General features: G+C 35.3%; 2 protein-coding genes across 7 annotated transcripts in view; one reads left to right on the forward strand and one right to left on the reverse strand.

Annotated features, from left to right (window-relative positions):
* LOC108690401 (serine-rich adhesin for platelets) overlaps nt 1-10,428 on the forward strand; it is a 74,620-nt gene extending 64,192 nt beyond the window's left edge. For all 3 annotated transcript variants that reach the window (XM_018197665.1, XM_018197666.1, XM_018197663.1), the window contains 6 exons: nt 2,675-2,775; nt 4,822-5,358; nt 6,432-6,593; nt 7,478-7,634; nt 8,681-8,962; nt 9,717-10,428. In XM_018197665.1, coding sequence (XP_018053154.1) covers nt 2,675-2,775; nt 4,822-5,358; nt 6,432-6,593; nt 7,478-7,634; nt 8,681-8,962; nt 9,717-10,148 — 1,671 coding nt within the window. In that variant the 3' untranslated portion in view covers nt 10,149-10,428. The remainder of the gene's footprint in view (nt 1-2,674; nt 2,776-4,821; nt 5,359-6,431; nt 6,594-7,477; nt 7,635-8,680; nt 8,963-9,716) is intronic.
* An 8,199-nt stretch (nt 10,429-18,627) lies between these two features.
* The window catches only part of LOC108690402 (calmodulin-binding transcription activator 2-like), a 56,394-nt gene continuing 55,522 nt past the window's right edge, over nt 18,628-19,499 (reverse strand). For all 4 annotated transcript variants that reach the window (XM_018197670.1, XM_018197667.1, XM_018197668.1 and 1 more), the window contains one exon: nt 18,628-19,133. In XM_018197670.1, coding sequence (XP_018053159.1) covers nt 18,995-19,133 — 139 coding nt within the window. In that variant the 3' untranslated portion in view covers nt 18,628-18,994. The remainder of the gene's footprint in view (nt 19,134-19,499) is intronic.

The following is a 19,499-nucleotide window of genomic DNA, read 5'->3' on the forward strand; positions in this document are numbered from 1 at the left end:
CGCGATGTTGGTCCACAGTCGTACCTAAACATATTATATCTAACTTTTTTCAATAATTGTTTACTTATTTTTAAGATTCTGTAATATATGTATTCTATAGTACATCATATATGCTAAGTGCGCATTTAAAGGTGCAGATAAAAATAAATAACTGTTAAATTCATAATGTCAAATATACTGAATTTTCAATATTTTTAAGTATTTCTATAGATCGCCACTGCTTCTATTCAATATATCATTATTAATTTAATATAATGGAGTCAAACAATTCAAGAATTTGACTCAAATTTAGTTTATTATTTATCAATGTATATATTAATATGGACATTATTTATTTTAAAACTAAGCAATTCAACCATAGAAATGAATTTTACATTTTGACATGGCAGTTAAAAATAAAATGTTATTTAACTCAAAGACTTAGATTATCGTTGCTCCTTTGATGTTTAACAGACCGTTATTTCTCTGATACGTAATTATCTTTTTAATTTTTTCTTTCTTTGGTACATGTAACGATTTAATATTATATTGTGATAATTTCATTTTTTGACACTATAAAATCTTCCCCTGTTATAACAAGATAACAGAGATGAAATCCTTACGTTGCATAAGAATTACTTATGAGATTTTGAATGATTCGTGAAATTCTTGCTAATTTGCGATATAATTATCTACAAAGATTTTTTTACACTGAATAGCATTTCAAATACAAGTTTCACAATATTGCATGACATTTTAACTTATGATATTAATTTTCTTTGTGCACATTTCAAGAGGCATACATGCTCATTTCTATTGAAACATCATTTCAAGAATACGTTTAAGTAGTAGAATATTGGATCGATTACAAGTAGGTATAAAGGAAATGGAATACCAAGAAAATTTCTTCGAATGGATTACTTTTGGATGGCAGAATTATTCTTCAGAAAATTCGCATTAAATTTAGAATATCCATAGAAAAATCTGTGTACTTCATACTATACAATATAACTTATTACTAACTCATTGCAGTTCTCTATTGCAATGTGGTTACTCTGTGGCACTCTGTTATTTTTGCAGATAATAATTTCTTATGAAAATTAAAATATCAAAAAATTATATAATCTTTAATTTTCATGATAATTAATAACTAATTAAAATATCATTTAGATTATAATTAATATGTTCGATATAAATTAGTTATATTTTTCAGTAACAGAGATAGTTCCAATGGTGATATTAAAAATTTTATTTGATATTAACTTTATTATTTTTTATTTTAAATGGAGATACATTGTTTTTTTTTAAACTCTACAGTAAAAATATAGTCAACTTCTTCAATATCCCCACTACAAAAATAGACTTGTGTCGTCGAAAATGGATTACTGCATAATGTTAGACGATATTCTTAGCACGTTGCACCCTGCTCGCCGTTATAACGAATCGACACTGTCGAAACTTCGCAGCTCCTGCACAACCGTTTGGGAGAAATGTAGAACCATCGATCCACGCCGCAATCTGATCTACCAGTTTCGTAAACTGGAAACTTCTTACTTCATGACACGTAGGTTCTACCGATGCACTGGGACCCGACCTAATACGAGCGAAATACGAACTTAGTTGGGGGAGGTTCAGTGCAAAGTCATACAAACCGGGCGTGCGATAAACTATGTTTATACCGAAGTTTGCGGACATTCATGAACTTTCTCAAATTCGAGCGAACCTACACAAACATTGTTTGACGCAATCCGAAAATTTCATCCGCATCGCGCCACTCTACGCAACATCAACTTCGCCCCAGGATGTTAATTACAGTTTAACACAATGAGATTTACATTTCCCCAGTTATTTGTGGTTAATCAACAATAATCATTTACAAGAGCTGTTAGTATCTGTAACATGTTTAGAGTCTTATATGCCAGATGTCGAAACAAATTTGAAATTAAAAATTTTAACGAGATAAAGTCTGAAACAGTCTAAATATTGCTTAATTTTTTTTAATTCTAAGTAACATCATTAATATGTTTAATTCTTTTCAAATTTTCTGATTATTTTGTAACAGGATTAAGGATGTTATTTTATGAAAAACAAGGTATTATCGTTACTTGGAATTTTAAAAAGAAGTGCGTTATCATTACCATTACTTATTGTTAGAAGGTAACGATTCATTGTGTTTTCATTATTTTTTTATAATACTATAATAGGATAATTGAATTTTAAAATTACATTATTTAACAATTAACATTCAATGTAATAATTAGTATTAAAATAATAAGTAGTAATAAAATTTTAAATTTTAAACTAATCTCTACATAGCAAATTTTTCTTTATATTAAATTTTCTAATTCCTTGTATTAATATTTTTATTTTTAATTTACTTTATATCTTTAAAAATTTACATTGTAATTAAAAACGCAAATATAGATGCTAAACATTAAAATAATGAGATAAAACTAACTATTGAATTCGTTACCATTATTATAAAAATATAATAATGTTACAGATAGTTACTGTTGTTGTTAGAAAAAAAAACGTTTACGGTAAAGACGTTACAATTAATGTACTACTTTCCAACTTTCCTGTCTTGCAGTTTTAACTTTCGCTTTTTGATAATAATCGCTTATGAGAATAATGTGCATGTGACAAATCATAAGTAAAATACTTATCTGCATATTCACTGTAGTCATGTATACAGGATGTCTCACGAATCTGTGATAAAAAGTGCAGCACATCGGTGGTTCCCGATAGTTGCACTCATCCATGGAGCTGGAATCGAATCAGATCAGTGGCTGCTTCGTAAGCATTAGATCTTTTTTCAAATTAAAGCCAAAAGCGTAAAAAAAAACCCGCAGTGTCACGATCCGACAAGTGTAATGACATTTTCTAGTATAAATTGCTCACTGACGATGAACGCTTCCGGCAAGTGTACAGACCACACTTCAGACGCAATTAGCATAGAAATTAATTATACTGATCTCGCAGCTTATTTTATTGTTATTATTTCCTTGAATTAATATACTCGAGATGATTTTATGTAATAATGATTTTCTATATTTATAATAATGCTTTGAGCGATAAGAGGGAAAATTTCAACAGGTATTTCGCAAAGCATTTCCTGTGCCCTCATTATTTGTCATTTGTATACGCTATATAAATCTCAAAGTCATCTGACATGACGTTGATGCGCCCGCACTTTCTGCACAACTCGAGATTGCAAGAATTTTGTATATCACGGACAATGAATAGATTCGCGGACAATCAAATGCAAATCTCGTTCTCATAAGCTTAATCCCATAAACGAGATAATAGTACCAACACAAAGTCTACCAACATGTACATGAAAAGCAGTTAGTTCCTTAACTTCGTTACTGTGTTACCCCCGAACTCATTAGCGTATGCAATTTACGACACGCCTGTGTATTATTGTGTCTTTTAATATTAGCGTGCAGTGCGCACGCCTCAGTTTCGCAAATAGCGTTTCCAGCGGGCACACTATACAAAATAAGTTTAATGTAGTACGCTTGTAATTGGTAAATACGTCATTTGTTATTTATACATAGCGTACTGCGGTTTAATCAGTACAGTACTAATTTTGCAAAATGGTAATAATTACGAACATAATTTTCAATTAATTACTTCTTCTAATGTCGAGTATTTTTTTTCAAAGAATACATATATATATATATATGTATATATATATGTGTGTGTGTGTGTGTGTGTGTGTGTGTGTGTACACATTCCTTTGTCTTCATGAATGTATAACAAAATTACCGCTAATAAACAATTATAACGCGATAAATGTACGAGACGCACAAGCGGGACACATTTTTACTTTGAAAGTGACTTGAATTTTTCAATTAAAACAAGATATAGATTTTCTGTTTGGTCATGTTCACCAATCATTTTAGTTATATGATATTGCGTTCATAAGCGCGTCCAGTTACACTCCGCAGCCTGCACTATGCGGTACGCATGCACCAAAATAGTCCGATGCGAAGTCTCATTCGAAAATACGACTGCAGAGATATTCGCTCTTACGATGGATATCGTCTTTCTCATGTGCGTGTTGGGGTCGAAGCACTCTCACCTATTTTTCAATATTTAAGGCGTGCAATTACCTGAGATCTATTTGAATTCAGCTTGAATGGTCCAGATTGAGCAAGAAAAATAGAGTACTCGAGAATAGTTAAAAAATTCTTTCGAGAAAGTTGATCGCCAGAAAATATGAAAAAATTGTATTGTTTGCATTATCAATTGATGTTTCAAAAATTTGGGGTAATTCGAATAGGTCATAGATACATTAATAAAAATACTTTACAGAATGTGATAATAGAAAACTTAATTGTTGTTTTAACATTTTTACAATTAACAACGAGTCTATTGCGCTTAGACAGTCCACATCTAGCAAATACATGATGCAAGAAAATAAGACAAGATTATAAATACTACTCTTTCATCGCTGCTTAATTATGCTAGTATTTTACAGTAATTACTTGTATTAATGTTATTGTTGGATTAAATGCGTACTTTAAATGGAAGTTTGCTCTTGTATAAATAACTATACGCCCACAAAGAATCTTTTATCAAATTTTAAACTTTTATAATCAATGCCCAAGATGAAAAAATTAAATTAATAATTTTTCTTAAATTTTTATTATCTTAAAACTGATCGTAACAGATAAATTATTCTCTTAAAGACTGAAAGATCGTAAAATTATTTTCATATCTATTGTAAAGATATTTTTGCAAGAGTAAAATGATTCCATTTCGCTATATTACCATAAAAATGAAAAAAATTCTTAATGCAGATAAACTGAGCGAATTGTTTGTCTGATGTTTCAGATTCTTGAATAAGAGCAGGAGTCAGGCAGCAATGATGGCATCTCGCGAACGGGAACGTGAACGCGATCGCGAACGTGAACGCGAACGCGAACGCGAACGTGAACGTGAACGCGAGCGAGAGCGCGATCGCGAGCGTGAACGCGAGCGGGACGTGGACGCGGAGATCGATTCGCCCTTGTCGACGAGATCCCGTTACGCAGCTCTGAAGGAACGCCGACAACGTCTTGCCCGTTCCAGAAGCTCGCACAACTTTGGCGGCGACGACCTTGACCTGGACGAAGAACCACCGTCTCCAACAACCCAGTCGCCGAATGCTTATCTGGCGGCGAAGTACGGCGCCGGCTCCGAACTGGCACGGAGTCGCAGCACCCACGCCCTAAAGTCAAGAGAGCCGAGCCCGGAACGTGATCGACCGGGCACGGAAAAGGACAGCGCGGCATTGAGCTCTTGGGCCAGATACCTCAAGAATAAATACGGTAACCGCACCACAAAGGATAAAGAATCGCCCTCCTCATCCTCCACAATACCTTCGTCCAGGTGAGTTCGCGTACACAATTTTTACTGAGCGAACACAAGATGCAACATGAAAAAACAGAGAGCGAGCATGATCTTCGAAATTTGTCGGAGCTTCATATTTATTATTATAAACATGTATTTGACGAAACCCTCCCACACACGACTGTAATTAATTGTCTATTTTCCACATAATGAATATAAATTACGAATCACATTGCAAATAGCATATACAATGACGTATAGTATCAATAAAGCTTTAATCGCATTGTACGCACAATGGCTCAGAATATTATGCACGCATTGGAATCAATGTAATTATTAGGCATATCACCATATTTATTGCAGATTACATCAATGCGCTAGCATTTAATGCAACATGATACAGAACGTTACTATTATAAAAGAAAACGAAATAGCGATCCGATTATATCCATAATTAATTATTATCAGAGATTAATATAGCAAGATTAATATATTGAGAGAAAAATTTGTGATTATCATAATTTAGTTGCATAATTTATCAGTCTTTTCGATGCCAACTATATATTTTTGATAGATATAATTATACATATATATAAATATAATTTAATAAATATAATTATTACAATTAATATTGTAACAGTAGTAACTATAAATAACCCAAGTAGAATATGGAGTTCATAATTAAATCATATATCACAGAACGTTATTATAACGTGTTATTTGATACTTAAAAATTGACTTATAAATGGGTCATGATGTCCTCATGATATTATTACTTTTGTTCTACTTAAAAAGATTTTTATAAAATTGATAAAATCTATTTTATTCTTTTCTATCGATTCTGTTTTTTCATATTTGATATTGAAAAAGTCACAATACTTTTTGTACAGTCAAAAGTACTTGTTTTTTGAAAATCTAAATAAATTCGTGTTGTAAATAAATCTCTCTACTAGCAATTAAGCTGATGTCGTCATTTTAATGTCAAATGATTGCGTCAAAATAACGACGAATAATTTAGCAACGCGAACAAATTAGTAATCACAAATACCAAACATTTTTCTCTCATTCCCAATACAAATACAATTTTATACAAATGCCTATAATTTCTTCAGCACCAGCGCGGCTTCGCGAAGGTTGTCGTTAGGTTTGCCTTTAAGGCACACCGGACAAACATCCTTTGAATCTTCTGACGACGACCAAAAAAACCCGTCAGGCTCCCCCACGTCCCCTACAGCAGCTCCCGTTATACCCGCGGCAGCAGGTTCCTCCACTAGGTAAGTCTTAATCATATTACATTACGTAAAGACGAGATGATGTAAAAGCGCATCTCAAACATCTGTTTATATTACATAAAAACAAGAGACAAGATAATTCTGGAGTTTCAATTTTCTTTTTTACAAATGTTATGACATTACAAATGTTTTCTTCAAAGTTTACAAATGAAAGCATCGTATCTTTGCGAGATTCAATTTAGAAAACGGCTGAATGCGAGCCGCGAAGTTTTGCTCGGCTTTCCTGTTCCTATTGGCGAAGCTTGTACCTGAGTAAGAGAAGCAAGTTTCCCTGTAATCTACTTTTCCTCTAGTTCGTAGAAAGGACAAGAGGCACTACCTATTAGAAAGAACGCGTGTGGCTTTCTAAATATTCCACGGACAAGTATGCGCTTGAATTGTGAGAGGTCTGTCGGCGAGGAACCAGCTATTGCAATCAAAACACTTTATCCTCGTTATCTGCTACGCTGTTCTCTCCGGGACTTCTCTCGCGGCCATAATTCTCAAAGATCTACCGTTGTTTCTACTGGAATGAAACATCGCGTCTCTCTTGAAAAGTGGATTTACGAAAAACATTCCACTAAGAACAGCGTCACACACAATGAAGATACAGAGCTCCACTATATCCGAGTTTTCTTCTTTCACTTCCTCCCTTGCGCTTTCTCTCTCCCCCTTCACTCTTTTCGCAAACTTTTCTTAATACAATAGGGTTTCGGGAGTTTTATCAGATGAAGAATAACTACGTTCATCACGTGAATGTTTGCGCGTAACCGCATGATTAACTGTGCGACCGGACGTTTCTTTGGAGAGAAACTTTCATAACTGCCCGGAAGATGAAAAATCTTCGCGTAATGAGCTTTATTGACCATTCCGTTAATTGATTCTAGCAATGGTCGGAGGAGTCATTACTTGCTGAAGCGGCGGCAGCTGTTTAAGTTTGGGATGCGGGGGAGCGAAGCCGGATGCTTTACCTGGCCGAGAGGCCTCGCAGTCGGCCCGGACAACTCCATCGTCGTGGCCGACAGCTCCAACCATCGTGTTCAAGTCAGTCGTTCTTCTAATCTCAAAATTTATCCTTAATCACGTTTAATCAACATATACAACATTATTGAGAGTATTGCTGCACTGAGAAAAATTTCTGGTTGAAAATAAACAAATCAGAAGATCTGATTATATCAATTAGCATTCTAGTCATCATAATTAAACATTTGGTTATTTCGAATGTTGATACGTAAATTTTACGTTAGAGGAAATAGATCATTTTTAATTAATATAACAAAAGATTTCCATACATTTTATATTTTTAATAATAAAATATTTATAATATAAATCTTTATTACAGATATAGCTGAATTATTAACTTAAAAGGAAAGAAAGAACGAGTATGCTATCAAATTTAATCTTGACATGATACGAAATATGTGTTAAATGTCTCCTCGTAACACTTATCAATAAAATAACAAACTGTATATAATAAAAAAACTGTTCAAAAATTAAAATTACTTATCATGATCTGTTATAATATTGAAAAATGTTATAACATGAAAAATACAAACTGATAACGGAATTTTTAAACGCTTATCCCAGTTTTTAGCCTAATAGATTAGACCTTTTGATGAATATTGAATACACAGCTTAGTGCTGATATCACTCACTTGCACATCAAATTTACATACAATGGCGCTCTAAAGTTAAATAGAATATCGAGAAGTGAAATGCGAGTGAAATTATTTGACAGCTCAATTAGCATAATAAACTTCCAATAAAATAAAACTATTAATTATTAAAAAATTGATAGAAAATTACATTATTTGTAAAAAATTGTAATTCTGTTGCGCAGTAATTTCTTCAATTCAATATTGGCAATACGTGTGCCTTGATAACTCAATCGCATCGCTTAAAGCAATAATAGTTAACTCGATATGAGTTCATAAAGCTGAAGCCTTCAGGATTTTACGGGCATTCGCATAATATCGACAATCGTAAATAAGATACGGGAAAAAATTCCTCGTCCTAATCTTGGTTATTGCAGTCGGCCGATTTTATAGCATCGGCCCTCGACATAAACGACTATACCGTTCGGTCCGCAGGTATTCGACGGTAATGGGAACTTCATGAAGGAGTTCGGAACATACGGTAGTAACGAGGGTGAATTCGATTGCCTTGCTGGGGTGGCCGTAAACCGAATCGGGCAGTACATCATCGCGGACCGCTATAACCACAGGATCCAGGTGCTCGATCCATCCGGCCGCTTTCTACGGGCCTTCGGCTCTCAGGGCACCGCTGATGGCCGATTCAATTATCCTTGGGGCATCACTACCGACGCCCTCGGATTCATCTACGTATGTGACAAGGAGAATCACCGCGTGCAGGTGCGTACCTTATTGGTACAAAGCTAATTGAACAATAAATGTCAGTCAGCTAATTAATCATTTGAGAGAACGTTGATTAACATAAAATTCTATTTTGCTCATTTGAAAATATTTTCTTGATAATATTAGATAAGATGAAATTGCAGACAGCGAGGAGAATTAACTTAGCAAATTTCAATGTTTTATCTTTTTGATTCTCGGAATTGTTGCAATAATATATTTATACTGACATTTGATTTGTAAAACTCATTTAATATGTGTTAATTAAAAGGCAATAATTAATTTCAAGAAACCAAAATATGATATAACTTGTATAAAAAAGAATGCTAAATATTAAGTTTATTTTAATAATAAACGAATTTGCAAATGTAACATAAAAAATTAAATTATTTGATATTTTTATGTAAAATGGCAATTGCTATAATAACAGATACATGTTGTCGAAAGTTGAAGAATTAAGAACTAAGTAAATCCAAATATAATAATTATAACTATGCTATTTTTAACATTATTAGTATTATTTTACAAAGAAAATTGAATTATTTTTATTCAGAATCTTTGTTGTTTAAACAATGGAGAGTAGGTTTAATAGATCTGTCAGCTCCGGAAAGATATAATTGAGTAAGTCCAAATGATCCATATTGGCCTATATTTCGGAGAATGAATTGTGATTATTAAAATTATGATATTACTGCATCTTAAACTAGCTTCAATAGCACTATTTGACCACTTTGGAATACCTGACTGTTCGCAGGTATTTCAATCGGACGGTACGTTTGTGGGTAAGTTCGGCTCGTGCGGTAGCGGACGCGGCCAGTTAGAACACCCGCACTACATCGCGGTGAGCAATACCAATCGAGTGATCGTCAGCGATGGCAACAATCACCGTGTACAGATATTTGACGTAAACGGTCGCGTGTTGACGTCCTTCGGCTCGGAGGGCTCAGACGAGGGCCAGTTCAAATTCCCGCGGGGTGTCGCCGTAGACGATCAAGGCTACATCATCGTCGCTGACTCTGGCAACAACCGTATACAAATTTTCAGCCCCGACGGCGCTTTCCTCAAGTCCTTCGGCTGTTGGGGCAGTGGCGATGGTGAATTCAAAGGTCTCGAGGGTGTAGCCGTCACGTCAACAGGCAATATCGTCGTCTGCGATCGCGAGAATCATCGGGTTCAAGTATTCTGAGTTCGTCGATTATTAATACTGAAGGAACTCTGATCTTTTATCAAACGGATACCTATTGTGTTGGCCGATATTTGCGTTTATTAATACTTTTAATAATGAGCAAATATTTAGAAAATATTTTTAGACGACACTGCATATTTGAATAAAAGAATACATTAACGCCTGAATAAAATATCTGCGAAGTTAAATGCCAATAATTTCCAATAGTTTACTCACAGCAACTTTTCAATCTAAAATTTCTAACAAATATTTAGCGAAGCTCGAAATTGAAAAAAATAAGAGGGAAATAATGTAATTTTATTATAGAGGGTAAATTATGGTAATTTTATATTAAAATTAATATATACAATATTTTGAAAAATATATTGGATTTTTTAATTTAATGATTTTTAATACAGATTTTTTGCACATATCTTATTAAATTTGTTTCTAAATTAAGGATGAGATGTTATTACACACATAGTCTGTTTCATTCATTTGCTATAAATATTAACATAGATTTTTTTTATTTACTGCTCATAATTGGAAACCTTCTCGTAAATGTTATAAAGTTTATTATAATTTATTTCACTTTTCATTGCCCAGGAAATAACTTTCATTGTCTGACCATAATAAATTCATCGCGTTCGTGTAGTTTTGTCTAACAAAATGAAGCGTGAAAATAGTCTATCTTCTCTGCAAAGTGATGACTTTCGCGCCTCTCCATAAATAAAAAAAAATCTATTATTGTAAAAATGAAAACGATTATTTATTACAGATTGCATTGTAAATGATTAACTCTGATTGATGTGTGTGAAAATTTGAATTTAGTATTTTCATTGCTGAGATTAATGAAATAATTTATCTTTACTAATATTTTTTACACGATTGATTTATTATCTAATGAACAATTTGAGGAAAAGCTCATAAATTTTGATGATTATTTACCCTCTTTTTATTTTTCTCGTTTTGCGATCATTAGAATCGCTGATGGAAATAGAGAGAAATACCAAGAATTTTCTGTTTCGAGCTAATTTCTTTATTATTAAAAAATTTCCGAATACACATACACACACAAGCTCCCCGCGTTTCAAGTTGCAAAACACGTAGATCTGCCATTGCTTTTCTGCGGTTTACCGCGGATAGTTCCTCGTGTCACTTTGATGAATATTGGATTCATATACTCGCGTGCACGACGCGATATAGGATGAAAGAAATAACGAAACGGACGGAATGGCAGAGAAAAAAAGCTTGAAAAGAAAAAAAATAGAATAGAATAGAAATAGCAATTGTATCGACGAGCGCAACGACGCGTGAATAGAATCACTCGGCAGCGAGCGGTCCAAATTCTCGGAGAAAATCTTTTGAACCCCGGTCGATTCTCCGCTTTGAAAAATACGTACGGTCATGTTTGTCTTTTCCCTGCCTATCTCATATCCGTTATCTCTCCTGCCTATCTCTCTCCTTCTCGTACACGATATCCGAGCGACTTAATTTAATTTATATGCAAAGTGACAGCAAATAAAGTTTGTACCGTTTGTATGCTTTAAATAAACTGTTGCGGAAAGAAGATAACAAGGTAAATCTTTTCTGAACCATTCGCCTTTTGATTTCTGGGATATATTATTCTTTGCGTTCTCTGTGAAACAGTTCAGACAGTTTAGATAAAGCGAGAAAGGATTATTACTTCTGTACTATGAATACGATCGTTAAATTTAGCGGTTCGTGAAGTCTTGGTTCGGTACTCCACTTGAGAGAAATAAGCAGTTGGAACTGGAAGTTTGTCTTAGTATCAATAGAAACTCTACAAGCTATAACTTCTACGACGTATTCTAAGATCATTATTTGCCGGATATTCCTTTAACTTGCCGTAATGATATTATTCACTATATATTCTGGTCCAGATGTAACTACAATATCCGGTGTTCATACTAAATCACCTCTCGTATTATTTTATTACGGTTTAATTAAGAAAGAAAATTATTTACAACAATCTCTCCAACACTAGATTATTTTTCTACTTTCCGACAATTTTTTTTAACAAAGTGTATAATTTTTCTCATAATTTATTAAAGGTTCTATTATAACTGCGAATCCTTCCTTATTATTTGTAAATATTCTGGAACTTATAATTATCTGAACATTAGCGATAATTATCAAAGTTTGGTAGTGTCATCTAAAATGTTTCGAAGAATTGCGAGAAAAATAAGTAGATCAGGAAAGAGGTGAGACAAGTGAAAAGGTGAGTAGGGCAAGTGAAAAGTAAGTGTGAGTCAATAAATATATAATTTATTAAATGCAATGTGATGAAATGGTGTAACAATAGAGGGGCGGGCGAAACGACGACCGTTAATGATCGCCGCAAAGGCGGATAAGAGATAATACGCCACCCCCGCCCAGCGCCCCCCCGGAGATCGGAAATATAGATAAAATATTTTCGTTATTATTTACAATATTAGTCGAACGTTAGTCAATAAATAATAAACAGTGGCATAATCCCTTTATTTAATAATATAATTTAATTATATATATAATATATATAATATTACGCTTGCGATAATAAAAATATTACAAGAGATGGAGCCTTTACCGTTATTCGTTTCCGCTAATAAAATCTAGCACGTACGTGCCACATCTACGCGTCGTCCTCGTTCCGAAACTTCCTGATTTCGGGTACTTGATCTCGGTTACTCGATCTCTCGTCAGGCGATTATACAGTAAATAACGTGAGAGGATCGAGGATTCTTCGCGATCGCCCGAATTTCGAAACGTGGAAACGCCAAGAGCGGATTGATGTCGAAATAGCCGTCGAAACCATCATCAAATTCCGGGAAAATTGCGCTCACTCTCTTACATTCTCTCATTCTCCCTCTCTCTCATTCTCATTCTCTCCCTCTCTTTCTTTCTCCCTATCGCGAAAAAATCGTCGATGGGACTGAACAACAAATGGCAAATCAGCTCGATTCTCGACGTACGTGGAGAAATGATTTTCGTAACGCGTCAGATTATCACAACGAAATACACGCGACATGCTTGGACGTTATCAATCATCGAGCGGAGTAAAAAGGCTGTGTGTGCGTGCGTGTGTGTGTGTGGGTGGGTGTGTGTGGGTGTGGGAGTGGGGAGTGTGTGTGTGTGTGTGGGTGGATGTGTGTGGGTGTGGGAGTGGGGAGTGTGTGTGTGTGTGTGTGTGTGTGTGTGTGTGTGTGTGTGTGTGTGTGTGTGTGCGCCCAGCAGCACAGATCGCTCCAGCAATATTGCAGTAGCATTGTAACATTGCAATATTGCGGTTAACATTGAAAACGTTGCAGCAGTAATTATGCATTCCGTTGTACTGGTAATACTAATTTCTAGTTTATGTTACATATACTGTTGATTTTCAGTATTCATAGTGAGTACTGAACGCAGCCATTGTCGCAAGTTTCTGTGCTGTATGGTTGCTTTTGTATGTGTTTCGTATAGGTTTGTATAGTATGTAAACGCCGCCACGCGAGACTGGGAATTGTGCCGTGTGTAGGATCAGGCAGGCAGCAAGCAGGTACAAAGTGACCATCGCGACGAAGGAACAACATATCTTTGGGTCTCTGTAATTATTCGTGTATCTTAAAGCAGGACAAGTCATAATAATGTATCAAAATGATATTAAAATGAATTGTGATTAATTGAAAAGTGACTTTCACTCAAGGAACAGATCAAGTCAAGAGAAAATCAAAATGACTTTATTTTGACGTCATGAAAGTCAAAATGACGATTTTTTTTTTTTATTATAACATTTGACTGTTTAATAACGTTAAGAATCAAAAGAAAGTCAAAGTGACGTTAAAATTAATCTGAAATGATTGAAAAATGATTTGTAATGATCATTTTGGAGTAATTTTGATATCATGATGACTTGTTCTACTTATGGATATGTTCCTTGAGTAGTAATCATTTTAGAATCATTTTGACGTTATTTTGGTGTCACGATGACTTGTGCTCTGTTTGGATCTATGATACTTCGTATAATTTATACTATAATTCTGTGTTTTCATGTGTTTCCTGGTATCCCCGGTGTCTGTACAAATTGTGATAGGCACCGATCCGATCGTTTCGACCCTTTCGACATCGTGCAACGCGCGTCTGACGCCGCGTGTTCACGCGATCGCGAGCCCGTGTCCCACCGTGCCCTGCTACGCGATAAACTCCGGATGATCGTGCCGAACATTTCAATTCTTCTTTTTCTTTTTTTTTCTATTTTGTAAAAAATATACGCAAGAGCTTCCGCGAGAGATATATCAGGCTGCGTTCGAAAACGTTACCCAAGCAGAACCATAAGTCATTATGATATCAAAATAATGTCAAAATGACTTCAAAATGATTAAAGTCAATTTTTCAATCATTTCCAACTCATTCTAATGTTTTGACATCATTGTAACTTGTTGTTCTGCTTGGATATCCGGATATTCCCGTGTATCACCTTATCCTTGTTTAACGTCGAGTGATAAAACGATATATGGAAGCATTCTGACGTTTTCGGATGCAACCTTGGTGATGCCCGAAGCCGTGACGGAACAACTTCCGTTTCGGCGCTTGCGGTCCTCGAAACCGCGATATCCCACATCCCGACACGCCAAAGCGTACTTCCGATTTGTGGCGTCGGAATTCGCCCTTTCGCATCCCCCGTGATTTCGGGAATACACGATTCTGAAACATGGTTTCGCGGTAGGGCCGGTATAGGTTTCTGGTGGGCTCGCGACAGCGGAAATCGCACGGGCAAGCCTGTAAAAACGCGCCGTCTCGTACGATTCTAGAGAAATGGACAATTGGAAATATCTCGAATCTCTATAGCGCGAATCTCGATCATTCCTGATTTTTAGAAGAAGAATTAATTCCTGTTAGTTTTAATCTTGCTTTTAATAGTCCGCTATTAATATATCTACTGATTCGTCTCTGCATCTAGAGAGTAGTTTGAAAAGTGGCATGAGATAGAATGTGTTATAGGTATCTTTCTTTTTTTCTCATTATTTCCCATCTGTCGTATCGAGATTAATTGAGTAATAAAGTTATAATTATTTATTTAATTAATTAAAGTGGCAGCAGTTAGGCCATGCGGCTCCTATCATCTAGTCGTCTTTGACTCTTGGCTTCCTTACGTAGAATTTAAAAATTTTTTTTCTCCTTTACTTATTAAACTTCTTTATATTTTGAGAATAATTTGTATTATAAATGACTTTTAAAGTTTATGTATTCATCGAAGCGCCTATCCTAGCGATGTCTTTAATTAAAATTATTCTTTTTCTCAGCAATCTCCTCCCTTCTCGTTTCCTCTCCACATCTCGTCTCTCATCCTTGATCTAATGAATACCTTCGCCCAGCTTGCCCTCGGTGTACGTGGTTATGTAATGAAAGTAGAGCAACGACGAAACTTCGAAAATCTCGCGCGGTGTCGGTGTGTCATTTCCCTGTCCGCCGTTCCGCGGGTAAAAAATATTGTATTCAACTTGTCTTGCGAAGACCCTGGTGAAAAGCGAACAGTGCACTTTGTTCTCGATCGGTTACGTCGAGGACTTTTGTCTTACCGCCGAAACCACGCGCGCGTGCCGTATCTTCTTCATTAATTCTTAAATTCGGAACCTGATTGCCACGCATAACGACAAGCCCGACTAACTAGAATTATCTCTAACTTGAGACTTCATTCATCATCATCATCATCATCATCGTCATTATCATTAACGTCCTCTCGTGCCCCCTACGTTTATAATCGCTAGCCCTCGTTTAATTAGATTCTTAAATATGTAATAAGCAAAAATATGAATATATATAATAATAGTTTTTCTTGTATATATAATAATTATTATTATTTTACTCATTTTTTTAAGTATTTCGATAGGATCGTGATTATTTTAATTAATTAACAATGATTAAAAGAGTGTAAGAATTTGTTATCTTTCCTCCTTCCTTCCTTCCATCCTTCCTCTTCCCCGCCCTTTTCCTGCTTCCCGCACACTCCTCACCTCTATTTTTAATAACTAATAACCCTTTAAGCTTAATGGCATGAAAATGCTCGTTGGAATTGACTCATGTGTACAATATATATTGTGGTAATACCCCATCTCGCGCTCCGCAATTACATCGCTCTATTAGATCTCACAAACCGCTGTGAGTTCTGCGAAACACACTCCGAGGGGAGAGGGTCGATATGGGTTAATTTACTGTCTCGAAGAAATTCGACAATTCGAAATTCCGCAGCATCCTATACATTTTCTTTTTTTTTTACGACGCGCGGTATCGACGCATTACTCCCCCGACAGATCCCGCACGGCGTAATATCGGCTCGCCATATTATCTCTCGGATCCTCTATCTATCCGTTTGTCTGTCTGTCTGTCTCCGTTTCTTCCTTTCATATTTCAGAGCGAGAACTCCCGCGTGCGTAAACACGCACACGGAGACGTACGTCGGAGACACATGGATTTTTATCTCCGTCTCCCCTTGTCCCTTGCGCGGAAATACTTTCTTGGATCACCATTAATTTATCACAATAGACGTTTGTCCACCCGATCAAAACTTTGAACGCCGGGACAATTCACGCCCTTCGCGCGCCGTGCAATCGCGCGCGTCCGCAATCAACTACGCCCTTAATTTAATTATAATCGCTAATTATATCTTTACGCTAGAGAATCTTTAAAAAAATCCCCTATCGGAGAGAGAAATGGTAGGTAGTTTCTTTTTGTAACAATGTAATCGACTAGCTTACGTTCTAAAAAGTAATTCTACGAAGTTGATTATACTGTGACTAGCACAGCCCGTGGATGAAATTGCGCCCTTTGGACGAAGGGCTAGTTCATTTTTTTTCTCTTTTCTCTTTTTTTTTTCTTTTAATTCTCCTGTAATAATTTCTCTTTTCGTTCGCTTCTCGCTCTCTATTTCCCACTATTTGCTCTCGCTTTCTCTAAAATTTTCTAAAATCAAATTATAGCACTCTTAAGGAAAACGAATGTCATACACGAAAGAGATCGTTTCTGCCACGTTATGAATGATAATTTCTCATCTAATTATGTACAGTAAATTCTCGATGCTGTGCTATTAGATATGCACTAATGATAGAAATGCAGTGCTCAGCTTCGTATCGATCAAATTTAACTATGTCTCTTGTAAAAATATAGAAAAAATATCTAGCTCGAAGGAAACCGACTAAAATAAAAAAATCTAATCTCGTAATTAATATTTTAACTGTGTCCTAATTCGTACTTAGAATTTCATTTTCGCTTTTAATATTTCCGAGAATTATCTTATCCATCATTAAAATATAATTCATTAGTACTTTTAAAACTAATTTCACGTCGCTTCTTCATATTCTGATTGTTCACTCATTCATTTAATTATCTATTAGCATTAATTGAACTCAAAATCAAATAAAAATAATAGTACCGGGAACAATTCCAAAGAAGTTTAAATATCAAGATGATTTTGTATGAACTTAGGGCAATTTTCCTTCGATCAAGGGTTTTGTTTTTGTTTTTTTTTTTTTCGTAAATGCTATCCTTTCTCGATACAGTCCAAGTCGCAGTTTCGCCTAAATTGATTAGAATTGTATATTTAGAAGTAAAAATCGATGAGAACATATCATAAAGAAGAATGAAAAATATTACTTGTTTCCCATGCAAGATTATACAGTGCATGTAATCACGTCGAAAAAACAACATAACAATTTCTACATAAAAATTTCTTTGTTATAAAAAATGGTAAAATTACGTCGAACAGTATAATATTGATGACACAAGTCGATAGAATTCTTAGGTAAAAACAATCTTTAATTTTTATAGTATCTTATTTTTATTGTTTCAAAAATTACGAGATTTATTAAGTTAAATTTAAAGTGAATTTGTAATATAAATGACTAATATCTATATATTTTATAATAAATAAATTATTAAAAACGAACTTTGCGTTTCATCATGTTGCATGTTACAATTTTCAAAATTTATATAATCATCGTTTATCGTTCAAGGAAAGAAGGCTCGAATCTGATCGACTGATGTCATTAAAAGAGAAATACATATCTGCATTTATAAAGAGTAGAAGAAATATTTCGTTTTGAAAAGACCTACAGTTTCCCGTAGAATTTGCCGATGACAAATTCGCAAGCTATTTGAACCTACGAAAGCGACAACGATTTTGTGCGATTCAGCTCGGTGCATACAAGGATTTAATAAAATTTCGGGAACGGCTCGGCAACTTCGATGTTGTCGCGATGTATAACAAGGAATCAATTTATATGTTTGACTAAGCGGATCTCGTACTCTTGAAGAGATACGTATATCTTACAAGAGACACGATACGTATATCTTACAAGAGATACGATACATGAATACATATGTATTACATTTTAAGCGAGAAGAGAAACTGTATTCTACAAGCTTTTTCAGTCGATCGATCTCGTATAGATTTTTAGCAAACCTACTTACGATAGGCTCGCCTATTTACTGCTACTCGCCAATATTCGCTCGAAGAAGATGCAGGGACGCGTAGAGTGCGATAATAGCGTAAGATACAAGCGAAATGAATGAGCGGTCGAGAATGAGACGCAGTGTTAACTCAATAATAGTATGAGGGACAAAAAAGATTGAATAGGTAAGACTTGATGTTGGTCAACCATCGGGTACGCAAATCAGAGACGCAGAGAACAAAACCGTATATCATCCGTGTCGTACGTCTGGTACCCTCTCGTAATAATTGTAGTCGTCGTTGACAACCTCATATACTCCCTCAGAGCGTCGCGACGGCCGTTCCGGGGCGTCGTTCACCAACGGCTCTTGTCACCGGCCGTGTTATTTTGCTACCGAATTATCGTCGCCGCTGCTCCGCGTGCCATTGGACTGACTGTCAACTAGGTGACCCCCGGGCTGGCGACTACTAGGCTGGCCCCTGGGCTAGATGAGGGCGAGCTTTGGGGGACAGCAGCCACCCGTGAAATGACCGCTGGCAGCCTCCCGTTCCCGTTTGCGACGGCCTTGGCGTTCTGCAGCCTGATTCAAAAAATATACGCTTTATATAAAAAACACGCTTTATATAAAAATTGCGCATAAATGCACACGTGACACCGAATAATTAGGCAATATATACCGGAAGGCAAACAAACGCTCCCCTTAATATTTTCTCATTGACGGACAAAAATTCACCAGACAATAATAATTAGAAAATTTAAATATCATAATTCGAATATTGTTTGACAAAGATATCTGTTTTTTCTAAAAGAAAATAATAAGTGTACATAATACATGTATTAAGATTATTTCTAAATTAATAAGTATATGAACTCACACAATGCAAAATATTTATGATAAATATTCATTTTTTGAAATGTTATATAGATATTTCATATATATATATAT

Source organism: Atta colombica, unplaced genomic scaffold, assembly GCF_001594045.1.
Source record: "Atta colombica isolate Treedump-2 unplaced genomic scaffold, Acol1.0 scaffold32, whole genome shotgun sequence".
Classification (NCBI taxonomy): Eukaryota; Metazoa; Arthropoda; class Insecta; order Hymenoptera; family Formicidae; genus Atta; species Atta colombica.